Raw genomic sequence first — 15,513 nt, 5'->3', positions numbered from 1 at the left:
AACATTAAGCGAAAAGAAAATTCAAGGCTTCATGAATACATCATCTAATTGAGACACAAGTGACTTGATCAGGGAAGTTGCAAGTCTTCATTTTCATCACAGATCACAAAGAAAATAATAATTTTGTTATCGAAAGTAATTAATCCTAACAAATCATCTTTCTTTACCCAGTATTCAAGAACAATGATACCAACTGACAAATTAACTGCATTGCATCCAACTAGAGAAATTGCTTGTTGGTGCACCTGGTTCATATAATAATGGAAGACAAAACTTCAAGCAAAACAAATGTATTTTTCTTTCAACTATGCTAACTATTATAATACTGATTCCCTGTTATCTAAATAAACCACAACTCTCCCATTAGTAGATGAACTTCATTAAGACCATCCCCTCGTTCCTGACATCTCCATTTCTGGAACAGTACTGTTTATCTGTCCCACGTGTGGATTAATGAAGATCAGAGAAACCTTTATGCATGAAGATCTTTGTTTGAGCTCCAGACTGGGGCTGTTGGGACAACACCATCATTCACAATCCCAGTTCCATTTTCCACACCAATTAAAGGATCAGACTCGTTTTCCTTTGCCTGGGAGAATTCAGAAATGAGAAGTAGACTAAATCAGCATACTTTCATATAGACATAACAAATTATGTAGAATTGTGGGGGGGGAAAACACAAATATTATACCATAATACAGTCTGCGGCAAAGGAAAATAACTCACCATTTTCCTTCTTGGGTAATATGGGAAAGAGGAATAAAGCCAGCTCATGTTTTCCTGACTATGCCTAGGAATGAATTTTAGGAGATAAGAATGCTCGGATAGTATGCAACTGTTGTGACCTACTTGCTTGTTGCTTGAGGGGAACAAAGTTTTTATTCCTGCCAACCCCATGCATGTGAAACTGATGTGTGTGATGCTATCAGGGCTGAAAGAATGTTCCTAAGCAACTCTTACGAACATTTTTAGTATAGATCAAAACATATAGCAAATAACATTTTTTAACACCTAGAGTGTTGTGTAATTGACGTATTCCTTTAAAACTTATGTCCTGACTCAATCCGTTCTCTTCCCTTCCTTAGTCAAAGGCAGCAGCAGAGGTCGATAGACAGCAATAAGTCAATCTGTGCGCCATTTGTCTTTTTTTCCCTATCTCTTGCAATAGCTTCTCTGTCAACTGGAAAGTCTCTCAATCACAAGCTGTCAGCTGTCTGTTCCACTCTATTGGTCTCTCCTTACTCAATGAGACTCGGTCTTCCTGCCTGGTCAACTGATCAATCCCTTGGTCTAGGGATAGGCTGGTAATCGATATCTGGAATTAGTTCCCCTTCCAACATTGGTCTTCCTTAATCAAGGGTCAGAGTACTTGGGCCTAGAAAAAGGGATATTTTATAGGACGCTCATACGACCGGCTATGATATATGACACGGAATGTTGGACAGTTAAGAAGCATTATGTAACTAACTCAATGTAGCGGAGATGAGGATGTTGAGATGGATGTGTGGCAAAACTAGGAAGGATGAAGTAATTAATGATCATATTAGAGCCGATTTAGGAGTGACTCCGATACATGATAAGCTACGAGAAAGTCGTTTGAGATGGCACGGCCATGTTCAACGGAGGCCTTTGGATGCTCCAATACGGAGGAGAGATTTGATTCAGATTGAAGGAACCAAAAGAGCAAGGGGCAGACCTAAAATGACCCTAGGAGAGGTGGTGAGGAAAGAAATGCATAGCTTAGGCCTTGTATCAAGTATAACCTCGAATAGAGCTGATTGGAGGGCAAGGATCTATGCAGCCAACACCATTTAGTTGGGATAAGGCTGAGTTGTTGTTGTATAACTTCCCAACCATTATGTAAGCCTCTTGAAACTAGTCCATAATTCAAAAGGACAGTAATGGGGGACCGGAAAGGAGAACGGAGAAATTAGGAAGAAACCAGAATTGCAGGGGGGGAAAGAGAAGAAATCATGAGAAGAAGAAGCAGGGGGGGAGAAGAGAGTGCACACGCACACAGCCTTAGGCTTCAATTCATTCTTCAATAATCTGTCCAATATGTTGGTTACAACCATATAAATAAGAAAAATAAGACTTAAAAAAAACAAGGGAAACAACTACTCTAAGACTCTTAAACAACAAAAAGACAATTTAAAACTTACTAAAACTCATCCTATGAATCCTACCCAAATTAAAAGATCTCCTTACATAATTATCCCAATTAAATAAATAATAAAATCATAAATATCTACCAGAATAAAACCATATTTAGATCTGGTTCATTTCCATCTGGACACGCAACTGGGTTTGGGTCGGTCCAAGGTAGTGCACCAGTTGGGTCAGCACGGTCCAATATTCTACTGCATCAATTCTCCCAGAGGTCAGAAAAACTCATCCATACGTTTTGTAGAACGAGAGAATCAAAACCGTACTAGCGACGTCAACTATCAGTCCACATCCAACTTGTATAAAATCCACGAGCTGAATTATTGATTGAAGTAACCATGGGAAAGCACATATTCAAATGGATCAACTAAACAATCAACCGCCATGATTTCTTGATGTTCATCAGCCAACGGCATCGCTTGGATGGAAATCTAATCCGTCACGATTTCTTGATGTTCATCGGCCAACGACATTGCCTGGATTGAAATCTGATAATGGAATTTCAATTCTTCGATCGGACAGTTGATTTCATTGTGATCTTCAACTGCCTGGGTCTTATCATGGGATTTCAATTTTTCGATCGGACCGTCCATTTCATTTTGATCTTCAACTGCCCAGGTCGAAATCTGATTATGGAGCTTTAACTCAGCCTTCAACAATTCATTAGTTGCTTGAAGGGCTCTTATGGCTTTGTCATGTTGGATCTTTAATTCAGTCTTCAACCATTCATGGTTTGCTTGAAGGATTCTTATGGCTTTGTCATTTTGTTGAAGTATTCTGGTCCACTCTTCAGGACTCATTTGGGTAGTGGATTTAAAGAAAAGAAAAACCATGTGGTGTAACGATGGGTAAGGGTAAACTGGGAATAAGATAAAATTAAAGGTGAAGAGGAAATAAGTGGAAGATGGGTGTTACTGGAGATTTTTTTTTTTTTAAATAAGAGACATCAGGGAAACATGAGATGGAGGGGTATACTTGGAAGATCAATATAATAGAAGTGTAAAAGGAATAAAGGAGGACAGTGGTATTATGGGAATTAAAAGGACATAAAACAAAAAAAAAAAAACAGAAAAAGAGCTAGTGGAGCCAAGTCGCACAATGGGAGGAGTATTGGGGTCAATCGAAAAAAAAAAGAAAACAATGGAAAGGGGTATACTAATTACCGACAGTGGTGGTCTTCCTATAGAAGTCTGCAACTCCAGGGAAGCTTGCGGAGAAAATGGCGGAGGTCTTGGAACAGGAGTTCGAGTCAGACCAGGCTCGGAAGTTCGATGCCAAGGAGGAGTTCAACTTTGAAGGAGGAGGCGGCAGGAGCTTCGAACCAGGTAAGAGTTCTTTTTACTTCAATTCTCACTCTCTCTCTCTTTTTTCTTCCTTTTGGTTTCTGTTTCTGTGTCTCTTGCCTCTCTTCTGGTATTTTTTTTTTCTTTTGCTTCTGGTTCTCTGTTCTCGCTCTCTCTTCCTATGTTTTTTTTTTTTTTTTTTTTTTTTTTTTCAATCGGTGGAACTGAAGGGTGGTTCTGCTAAGGGGAATCGGAAGAGAAAAGGCTGGATTTCAATGGGCAGTGGGGAGTTGGCTTTGGGGATCGTGAGGAATGGGAATGGACAGTAGGTTACGGAAGAGAGAGATGGAGTTCTCTTTTGGTTTTTTTTTTTCCCCACTGTCACAGCAGGGAAAAACAAAATGGGTGGGGTGTTATTGCAGTGGGAATCGATGGGGAGAGGTTTTCCAGGAATCAAAGGGAAGGTGGGGGTTGTGGCTGGTGTCATTCGGTCACAACCGCAGAGAAAAGAAATTAGGAAAGACAAAAAAAAAAAAGGAGGAAGAAGAACAGAACGGGGAAAAGAGAGATTCACAGGTTTGGGCTCTGACACCAGATAATGGGGGACCGAAAAAGAGGAAGGAGAAGTTGGGAAGAAATCAAAATTGCAGGGGGGAAAGAGAATAAATCATGAGAAGAAGCAGAGGGGAGAGGGGGGGGGGGAGAAAGAGTGCACACGCACAGTCTTAGGCTTCAATTCATTCTTCAATAATCTGTCCAATACATTGGTTACAACCATATATATAAGAAAAATAAAAGACTATAAGAAAAAGGAAACAACTACTCTAGGACTCTTAACAAAAAAAAGCCAATTTAAAACTTACTAAAACTCATCCTATGAAGCCTACCCAAATTAAAAGATCTCCATACGTAGTTATCCTAATAAAATCCTAAATATCTACCAGAATAAAACCATATTTGGATCCGGTTCATCTCCATTTGAATACACAACTGGGTTTGGGTCGGTCCAAGGTAGTGCACCAGTTGGGTCGGCCCGGTCCAAGATTCTGCTGCATCAAACAAAATGTGCTCAAAGATGGTACTTGGGTAATTATATATTTTTCGGTGAATAGGGAGGTAATTATATTACTGCAAGCCCCATCCCTGTTGGGCTCATTTGGGTATGCTAGCTACAATCTTAGTTGCAGGGCATGTTGGGGACGAATACGCAAACTCAAGAAACCAAGCAAACAGCCACACACGACACGAGGAATTTAACGTGGCTCGGCACGAATGCCTACATCCACCCAAGAGAACCATCTATTTTTCATTAATCCAAATACACTCTCCACTATCCAACTCACAAAGTGATCTCTCTTTGCTTATGTTTAGGTTTTTCCCATAAAGACAATATATTGGGAACCTAAAAACCCTAACCCCCACACAATTACAATTCTACCCCCATACATGTAATGGACCCAAAAATCGACCCAATTACAAATACAAACCGAATAATAATTATGTGGACCCATAAAAATACGAGACGCACCCAATTCCAACAATCTCCACCTTGGCATGGATTCTGCAAGCCATTCTATAGAAGACTGGTGTTGATGTCGACTCTGCAAACTCCGTCATTGTCTCTGCCTATTCGCCATACCCAACCGGCATGGCCCACACCCCCACTCGGGGTGTCCTTAACTCCTTACCCATCCGCCATACACAAATAGGCATGGCCCACACCCCACCCAGGGTGTATACAGCTCACAAGCGCACGATGTAACGTGACTCCACCTCTCCTATTGCTGCAGCCCACTCTACGAGTTCACTGTTACTGACCAAATCTAAAGCGAAGACACCGCTTCTTTCCAGACTTGCACTTGTTCATCACCTAAACCATATGCATTTTTTTTCGTCCACTTGTACCTCTTGCATGAGTTCCAATAGTAGCTCCACATGTTTCAATACTCCCAACAAGTCTGTACAAATTCTCAATCGTCCATCCCTACATTATAACCATGACCCCTCTGAAAACCCTAAGAACAACAGTTTTAGATGAGCATCCAAAACTTCTCAAATCTTGTGTTCCCAATGAAATCAAATTCTTCCTTAGATCCGGCATATTCCTCACCCCAGGTAAAATTCGCATAATCCCATCAAGTATATGAATCTGTACGGTCCCAATCCTGGCAACCTTGCTTTCCGCATTATTTATCATTTAGACAATACTATTATCACATGCATGACATGTAGCAAACGGATTCATGACTGCACGCATATGAAATGGACCACAATCTAAAATTCTTTTACCAAAAAAAAATTTCTAAAATTCAAATATGAAGTATCCATACCTAATGAAGTAGTGCGAAGGATATCTCTATCACTCCAAGACTCTTCCACAACAACAACATTTCATGATTTATCTCCATTATCCTCCCTTTTTATCCTCCTTATGCTTGCGACAATTCCTGTTTATATGACCTTCCTCCTCGCAATAATAGCAAGTTATTTTGAGATCTTTCGACTTGGAGTGATCCTTGTACTTGCCGAACTGTTCCAATCTCTGAATTGATCTGCCTCGACCCTAAACACCAACTGTAACCAAAGTACTACCCTCCTCTGATGCACCCTCGCCATTATTTTTCTGACTAGTCTCATTCATCAACAAATAATCTCATCAAGTTTGAGAGTATCCTCACCGAACAACAATGTAGTCACAATATGATCAAATGAAGGAGGTAGTGAAACCAACAAAAGAAGTGTTTTATCCTCTTCAATCTTAATATCTAGAGCTGACAATTCTGTCAATATCCTGTTGAGCTCATCCAAGTATACCTCAAATTTTGCTATTATGACAATATCGAAGGCCATATAATTGTTTCCTAAAAAATAGCCAATTTGTCAACAACCTAGACGTTTATCTACTCTCTAGCTTTGCCCAAACTTCCTCTAGACCTGTCAACCCGGTGACCTCACGAAGAGTGTTATCCACAAGATACAACTAAATCATGTTGTTTTCTAGATCCCTCAACTCTTGCCACTCATCTTCCTTCCCCTTCTCTGACTTTTCCGATTTCTTCCAAAGAGCCTTGATTGTCCCTTCTCATCTATTCTTCACCCATTGTTGCCACAAAGTGAAGTCATTATGGCCACTGAAAGGTTCTATAAAGAAGCACAAACCCTTCATCCCCATCCGATTTACCCAATTTGTGCCTTTTATGGTAGTCATCAACCTCAACGAACCCAATCACCATTCACCATTGATCTGCGCAAACTTGCAAGATCTAAACCAACAAAGCATAATCTTCCCGATCCGTCCCTTTCACCGACTCCAGAACACTGAACAAACCTTAGGAACACCTAACCTTTGTACCACATCTTATGCAAAAAATCAGATTTTTCGTACAGAACCCAAACCCATACAGAATTGGCTCAAAAAACCTTTTATTTTCAAAAAATTCTCGTACAACTTTCTCCCTTCGTACGAACTCTTTTTTCTTCTTTTTTCCGATGGTAATAACTCACCTCACTCCACCCACCTTTTGTTTATCAATAAAAAACTCACAGCGGCTTTGTCACTTCTCTCCTCCCTTCTATACGCACCCACACACTTCACCTTTTTTTTCATTTTTTTTCTCTCACCTACAAATCTTTCTTTTTCCATATGATTCGCATGACTCTCGTTCCGTACAATTCACACACTTCTCCTTCCTTCCTCCCTCTCCTTGCGCAGCACTTATTTCCCAAATCTTCACACACCACCTGCGATGATCTATCAAACCCCGCTTTGATACCACTTGCTAGGGATGAATTCGCAAACCCAAGGAAGAAACCAAAAAACAATCACACACAACACGAGGAATTTAATATGGTTCGGCACGAATGCCTACATCCACCGGACCCGAGAGAACCCGAGATTTTTCACTAATCCAGAAAAACTCTCTACACCACTCTCCACCTCACAAAGTGATCTCCCTTTGCTTGTGTTTAAATTTTCCCTCAAAGACAATATATAGGGAACCCAAAAATCCTAGTCCCCACACAATTACAATTCTATCCTCGTACATGTAATGGACCCAAAAACTGACTCAATTAAAAATACAGACCCAATTATAATTATGTGGACCCGCAACATACAAGACACACCCAATTCCAACATGATAGATAGGATATGATCCACTTACTCAAGAAAAAGTCCATGACAAATCTCTACTAACATTTCCACATCAAAAGAAAACCTTTCTTGGGCTTCTTTACCAACTACTAGGCTCCACTAGACCCTTCGCACAAAAATTAATAGGATGGTTGACAGTAGGAGTACGAGTTCCTAGGCCCCACGGCTGAGATCTCTTGGCTCTAAACTACATTAGTTACTGCACAAGGTTATTGAATTTAAGAGATTACCTAGATATCTTATGTTTTATAGAACTTCTAAATCTGATTCCAAAAAATATATATTGTACTAGACGTGGGGTCCATCTGGTAAAATTTTCCCAGCCAATTGACATCCCATCAAGAACTCTAGGGTCATAAGAACAAAACAAGATAGAAGTAAAGAGCAGGTAATACCTGTGATAACTGTACAGATGCTTCACTGGCTTTTTGCTGACTCTCGAGAGTGCAGCAGTAAGAATACAGTATCATTCCAACAACAGCAATCAGGATCCCAAGAATGTTTCTCCAGCTAAATGGGTCCCGAAGTAAAACATAACCAAAAGCCAGAACTAGGCATGTTTTCAGATGGCCTAGGACCTGATAGGTGACAGGAGATGTCTTTCCAATTACAAGAAATGTACTGAAGTTAACAGAGACAGAAATCAGGCAGGAGAGGACAATGAATACCTGCAATAAAAATTATAGAAATACAATTAGAACATCCCAAAAGATAACTTAAGCAGGAAATTTTAAAAATAAAAAAAATAATAAAAACCCGAAAAAAGAAAAGGTTTTCAGTGCTCACCAACACTTGAGGTGTATACTTGAAAGCAAAAACATTCTGATTAGTCAGAAGCCCATCTAGAAATGGACCAACAATGAACAAGGTCATGGCTTGATAGGGGCAAGACTGATACAAAAGTTGGGTTGAAGAAACCTTAAACCTCTTCTGGATGGTGTTGGTCATCTGAGAAGAACTGGTCAAGATCTTAAACAACAGATGGAAATACTTATGCTGGTATAAGAAACAATTCTCTATGACGAATGCACTTTTATTACAGAAAGAAAGAGAAATATGAAGTATGAACAAAAGATACAAAAGAAATCAAGACCATATGAACACATGAAAAACAATACAGAATAAAGATAATAAAGAAAGCATGTCCATTCAGGGACCCACATACATTTACGACACTGTCTCAGGACGTCGCCAATTCAACTGCTAAACTAGGAATATGGGGAACCATTTACAGTCCTGTACAATCACCAAATAAATAACGACAAGAGTTTGTGCCACCCTCAGTAATTAAATCTCGAGGCAAACTAACAAATAATCCTGAGCGCTCTCTGGATGCCCCCTTCCCCCAAAGAAACTCCCGGATTCCCAAACAGCATTATCAAAATTCAATTTGATGCCTGGATCTTCAGGCAGACGGTCAACATATCCAACATCATGATAATATCTCTGGCCAACAACTGATCACAAATCAACAGGAAATTAAGTTGCTGAGACATTGCTATACCTACTACTTCTCAAATGATTTGTCTAGTGGCATGCAAAACTCCATGTTTCTGCTTCTTCCAGAACCAACAACAAAAAATCAGCCAAAGAACTCCACAAATTTTCATCTAGTGAGAGGAACAAAGTGCCAACTGCCAATCCCAATAGATGGACAAGTTTTTGACTGATTTGCTGTAAGCCACAATGATCAAAGACATGGCAAGGAAGACAGTACCACAACCACAAATGTCACTGCAACAGCTTATTACCATAAATTTTGTTTCTAGACACCTTCAATGCATTCATTAGTGAAGATATCTTCTTTCCTCAACTATGCCAAATCTAGTCAACCAAATGATTTGTGAGCATCAGTTTTAGGATCTTCCTCAGCAATGTATGCAATTTTTATCCAAACCATTCAAAAGATAGATCGGATATTCAAAAGATTGAATATTCACAACTGTCTGTACCAATTTTTTGAACAGCAGTAGGGATGCAGTGCCTGCCTGCACGTCAGGGGTGTGGGCAGTGTTCCCAGGTAAGGACAGGTGGCATAGCGCAGCCTTCACCGATGTGAGTGACTGGACACCACATCTCGACCACCTGATCGTAGACCACCCTGTGGAGCGAACACCTCTTCTGAGCGAAATTCTGGCTGGCTCTAATGTTTCAAAGAAAGGCTACTTGGTTGGTGCCTTCTTAGGGCTCATTAGAATCCTGTTCCTAAGAAATCCTATGGTTCATGCCTCCATTCAGTCAGCTGTCAGTAATAGTCAGAAGCGGTACACTGTTTACCAGGAGGACCACCAGGAGCAGGCTATGAAGTAGAGACTTTGAATCTGAAGGAAGGCAGTTGGGAAAGCCCTAAAGTAAACTGAAAGCATATTATCCTTGGGCCAGTATAACCTCCTACTACGCCTTACTACTGCCAATTTAGAGGGCAGAAAATTGTAACCACCAAAATATTCAAATAATAGGGTGCCAAATTATGCATCCAAGTTGACTCTAGATCAAACAGAATCCTGCTTGTTCTCATCAAAATATAATTGCATTAATAACCAAATATATTAAAAGGAAGAATTCAAGCAAGATATAAACAGAAGGCAACTTCACTTGAGGATACAATCTGAGCAACGCATGTAGTAACAACTGCGAGCATTGACAAAACAGAACCCAGAGCATTGAGCTGCAGATCAGTCACAGTTGCAATTCCAACACCCAAGAGGAGGATGGAAAGTGAGAGCTGGACATTCCTACTGTGGTAAGGATCAGAAAAAGAATTAGTAAACAAAGTGGCAACCATACAAGACATAAGAGACAAGCACAGATCCAAAGTGAAGAACAAAATTTCAGTCCGAGTTGATGCAGTAAATAACAAGGAAATAATATGCATCCAAGTGAAGAACAAAATTTCAGTCAGAATTGATGCAGTAAATAACATGGAAAGAATATGCAATTACAATATTTAAATTCTGCCACTGGATACTTCAAATCATATTGTTACACAATGGACCTGCCAGAAAATATCAAAGCTCCAACAAATATGTACATTCACCTCTTCAATACCTATGAATGAGATATGCAAGCACGGGTGTTTTCCTCTAGTTTACTAGTTTGTATCTGTTCATGACTTCATGCAACATATGTTTTATCATTTTATAAGGATTGGCATCAGAAACTACTTACAAGATGTTGAATCAAAAGGTTAAATGCCAATAAAAGATTCAAACTGCAAACAGGAAACTTCATTAATCATGACGGTTCCCTCACAGATACTTTGAGACCTCCAGCATAGAAAATTAGTAGACACCAATTATGGTGTCACTGTCAATTTTAAATGATATTTTTGTAAGCTTTATCAAACTTAATTATACACTGCATTCCTCCTCTAGACTAAAAAACACTATGTCTCTGCCTTTCCAATATTGGCTCGCGAAGTTGCCCTCCTACAGTCACATCATAAATAAAGAAAAGAACTAGAGAAAACAGGATTAAAAATTAGTCACTCAAAACACCTAACAAGAATACCCATTTCCCATTCAATCATGGATCCAGACTCCAGATTGCATGGTCAGTCTTCTTCATACCCTGATCTTACCACTGTAATTTATAAGTCACTCAATCACAGCAAGATCAGGTTACGAAGACCTACTATAGTACTATAGTCTAGAAAGAGTATTTCTGCACCTAAGCAGCTACATTAGAAAAATATCCATCAAATCTTGCATAAACTCAAGAGTTTATAGAGCTAGAAATTTCAGTAAGTGATCATAAGGGTGATCAAAATTATTGGATAAATTTAATATGTTATCATAGTATCTGTGCAATGCCATGTCCATTTCATGAATGTAAAACATAATAAAGTAAAATTCACTCACAGTTTCAATTTATTTAAACCTTTAGATTTAAAAGAATCAAAATTATTACAAAATAAGCCTACAATTAAATGATTAAAAAATAGTGACTTTTTAATTCAAAATAGTCTGATACAAATAAAGGAGAAAGTTTTCCTCCACCATGGGTAAAGGAAACGTAAACCCATCTAGAGCCATAAATGTTGTCCTCCCCTATATAGTACGAAGTCAACAATAACCCCCCCCCAACAACTGTTCGTCTGTTCCCCGATACCCTCTGCACGCCATCCAAACCCCTTGGTCAAGGGATTCTCCCTTGACTGTGGTTGAAGGTAAACTACCTCCACAAATAAAAATAGATGATCTTCAACAACAAGAAGCTAGGATAAGGGGAAGGGAAAAACAACTTGCATAATATTTATATGATGTAGAAAAGTAAAATCATATAGAGTACAAATTTTGAAGAATACTAAATGGTAGTTTCTTTTTTAAAACTTGTACATATACTTTGAAGAATAAAATACAAATTGTTAGTTTCTTTTTACCGATAAAAAAAGTATGATAAATGTTTCCAGTGGATATTAACCTGCAAAGTGCATATTGTAAGCAATGGAATTTAGATGTAAAGATACTAAAAATAATTGCTGAGATATGTTTATCATAGGTACAGAATAGCAGTATGTGGTCTGTGGCTAAATTATTTAAATGTCTATGAAAGTGTATTGGTCAATCAAATGGCATTTCTAACACCAAGTCAACAGTCGAAGCATAGGTACCAAAGTGCATTGATCATGCCTTGATAGTCCCCACCAGCTCACCACCTTAGCCACAACCAAATTGCTTAAAGAACTTAAAAATATCACTACACAAAGATCAAGAAACCATTGATATTCATCACAATTCATGACACTATCATTAGCCAATCAGTAGACATAAACATAACAAAAACAGAAAATGCCCTTAAAAAATAGAAATGGTTTCAGAGACTCAAATCGGTTCAGAAGAGCACATTAAAAAAGCAGCAACTTCCTCTTATAGCAAGGGCAAGAGTATGATCAAGACTGACCTAAATTTCTTCCTAAAGAAAAGAGTCTCTAAAAGAACGGTACAAGGAATGATAGCCAGCTTTGTCATCTGCAAAGCATAACAAAGTCAATGAATCATCTTCCATAATAGGCAGTCACGATATAAATACTAGAAAGCATTAACACCTTTTGAAAGGTTTTAGTAGTAGAATATAATCCTAGAGCAAGTAGCAATAACAAGTTTCTTATACATTACATGCTTTTGAGATTACTCCACTATCCTCTCCTTCAAGATGGTCTCCAAAAGCATTTTAGAGCACAGTTGGAAACAAAAAAAAAGGGGGGGTGAAGAAGGGATCCTACCTGGTAGAAACCAACAGAGTTGAAACCCAGGCTAAGATTCAAGAGTCCAATAGAGATCCCATTAAGAATTCCAAAGCCCATTACAGCTCGTGCATCGAAAGGCTTGTGTTCAAACAGTTTCATCCATAATGCCAAATGAAGGGAACAAAATGTGACTAGAAGATGCCAGCTAGTCAAAGTTGTAGCTGCACCACCAAGATGAGAGTTAAGAATATATCACAATCACACTGAAGAAACTTTCTAAAAGAGAGGCAATACATAAAGGTTAAGAAATTCCATGGGAAAAAAAAAAGTTAGCCATGTCTTGTCATGATTTATGAATCCATAGGGTCAAAAAATACTGTCAAATGTTTCATTTGTATTGCCAAACAGAAATAGTTGTCCTCATAATTTTCTCCTCAGAAGCTTTCATTTTATCATATGTTGATATATTTCAACAGATTTAAAAATCATAATCCATGTCCCATCTTCCTAATGACAATGGAGTGCTGCTATTGAACTGACTACTCCAAGAGAATGGTCCCTGCTCATGGTCCCATTAGTATTGGTATTTACGTAACATGAATCAAACCTTCCTGACCTCACAGAGTACATATATTACAAAGCTATAAACAATATCATTGCTTATAATGTCAAGGAACTCCAGAATAATGACAGTACTTCATGGCATCTATAAAGATTACGCATCAACTATTTGCTGGAAGTGCCTAATTACTGATCAACCATTCTCTAACTCTATCTCTCAGCACCATAAGAGGATGGAGAAAAGGGCCAGACGCAACTATAAAGAGTAAAATGGGAAGGTAAGATAGTACCCTTATGAAGACACAAATCCAGAAAATTTTAAAAATACTATAATGAAACTAAATGTACAAAACAGATACAGTTAGGCATGTCTTTAGCTGTTTGTAATCTACTTTGAAAGCATGTGAATGGCATCATATATTGAACCCAAAATCAACTCAAACTGGCATACTATATGTTGGATAAAGACAGATGGAGCAAAAACACGTTAGTCCAACTAATTAAATGAAGGAAGTCTCTTTATATTTTCAGCTGGTAAGATACCAACACCAATTTCTTTGTTCTATTATAACAACATTATTCTAAGTAGGTACCCTTATGGGAAGATATTTTCATAGTTTCTCATTTCAACAAAATATCTCAAGATGTTGCCTTTGTATTACTTATTGTAATGTACGCAGCCTTATCCCCTGGCTTCGCAGGAGAGGTTGTTTCCAAGTTTCAAACCCGCAACCAACAGGTTGCAATAGTGCAACTTAACCGTTGCTCCAAGACTCGCCCACTAAACAGGTTGCAATGTTCATACAGATCCAGTATAAGACCTCAAAATCAGACAACTGGATATTGAAAATCTTATACTCAAATTGGATATAACCAAACAAGAACGATCCCTTCCCCCCCCCCCCCCTTTCAAAACATACTTAAATTGCGTTGACAGTAAAAACCATATACACGCATTCTCCTAGTTCATCCTATTACAATTATTACATAAGAAACAAAATCTTACAAAGGAAAGATGGTTCACTCACCAAAAGTGAAACCTAGAGTACTAATAAGTGCCTTGTTGCAAATCACGATCGACACCGACGAAACCACTGACAGAGACAATGCACCGATGGTGCCAAGTTGAAACCGCTCGGTCTCACTCATTTTCTCCGTCCTGTAATCACCACCTCCTCGATTTGGATCCAGCACTATTAACTCATCGGAAACCACAGCTCCAACCTCAATGAAACTAAAATCCAAAAAAAAAAAATTTAAATAAATAAGGTAATTAAAAACAGAGCTCCTCACCTCATCCCGACAGCCTCAAAGAAATGGCAATTAATAACCGAAACTAGCTCAAATGCAACGAATTCAAATTTGCAACTCCAATTAGCTCCTTTACAATTCAATAAGAATCGAATTAAATTCTGCACAAATACAGCATTTGAAAACCCTAGATCTACTAGTCCGTGCTATTGAAATCAGTAATAAATCAGAAGGTAATGTACATAGATATTGACAATTCGTTGAGGATTCTCACCGTTGGAGCTGTATCAGATACTTCTTCTAATGCTCTAAAACAAAGAATTTGTTTCAAACTCTGTGTCGGTTTTCACAATTTGGTTTCGTAAACTTTACGATAACATCTGGAGAGAAACTCAGAGAGAGCAAAAGAGAAATGAAGGACAGGTTTGCATATCTAACGCCGGTGCTTACGGATTTAGTCTTTTAAACGAAAATAATTGGGTGACTTTCACCGTGGAAGGAATGCATAACAATAAAAGATCCTTCTCTCGTAGTTGGGATGATAGCTTCTCTGTATTTTTTCACTATTATAATGGCTAGACCCGCCTTGCTTGGTGGGGTCACCGTCACCTCCTCCTCCTTTGATTTCTCATCAAAAACAGTTTTTAACAAATGATTTATCCATTCTAGCCATTGGATAGAGTGGGCATGATATATATCAACCATATATGAAATTTTAGAATCAATTTTTTATTTTTTTTCGGGTAATCACACAAACCACATGCCAATCTCAAAAGATTAACCAACTTCGAGTCTAATTCAATGAAAGGCGAATGTTTTATCTCTCTTTCTTTCTATTTTACGACGAATATTTTATGCCTAGGAACAAAGGAATGCGTTAGTATTTCATGCTCTTTGTCTCTCTCCTCTCG

At 38.5% G+C, this 15,513-nt stretch overlaps 1 protein-coding gene across 2 annotated transcripts; it reads right to left on the bottom strand.

Moving 5' to 3' along the window:
- Positions 1 to 31: 31 nt before the first annotated feature.
- LOC122671487 (UDP-xylose transporter 3) lies at positions 32 to 15,125 on the bottom strand. 2 transcript variants are annotated; one of them, XM_043868731.1, is made up of 8 exons: positions 14,859 to 15,125; positions 14,380 to 14,587; positions 12,827 to 13,011; positions 12,505 to 12,572; positions 10,208 to 10,340; positions 8,389 to 8,550; positions 7,998 to 8,270; positions 32 to 589 (listed from the first exon to the last, which is right to left on the bottom strand). In XM_043868731.1, the coding sequence occupies exons 2-8, from the start codon at positions 14,498 to 14,500 to the stop codon at positions 473 to 475; spliced, it is 1,059 nt and encodes a 352-aa protein (XP_043724666.1). In that variant the 5' UTR covers positions 14,501 to 14,587; positions 14,859 to 15,125; the 3' UTR covers positions 32 to 472. The 2 variants fall into 2 exon arrangements, with proteins under 2 accessions (XP_043724666.1, XP_043724665.1); XM_043868730.1 differs by having other exon boundaries at positions 14,380 to 14,585; positions 14,877 to 15,125.
- Between the last annotated feature and the right edge of the window lie 388 nt (positions 15,126 to 15,513).

The sequence above is a fragment of the Telopea speciosissima genome, chromosome 8, assembly GCF_018873765.1.
Source record: "Telopea speciosissima isolate NSW1024214 ecotype Mountain lineage chromosome 8, Tspe_v1, whole genome shotgun sequence".
NCBI lineage: Eukaryota > Viridiplantae > Streptophyta > Magnoliopsida > Proteales > Proteaceae > Telopea > Telopea speciosissima.
Note: the sequence above shows the minus strand (reverse complement) of the source record. Positions and strands in the feature narration are given on the sequence as shown.

What these genes read in the sequence shown, in the direction of transcription:
- LOC122671487 (XM_043868731.1), bottom strand. Translation starts at nt 14,500, where the DNA reads ATGAGTGAGACCGAGCGGTTTCAACTTGGCACCATCGGTGCATTGTCT. An exon ending in ACTCTGTTGGTTTCTACCAG is followed by an intron (nt 12,573 to 12,826) that starts GTAGGATCCCTT and finishes TATGCTTTGCAG; the next exon opens with ATGACAAAGCTGGCTATCAT. An exon ending in CATCTGTACAGTTATCACAG is followed by an intron (nt 590 to 7,997) that starts GTATTACCTGCT and finishes GAATTCTCCCAG; the next exon opens with GCAAAGGAAAACGAGTCTGA.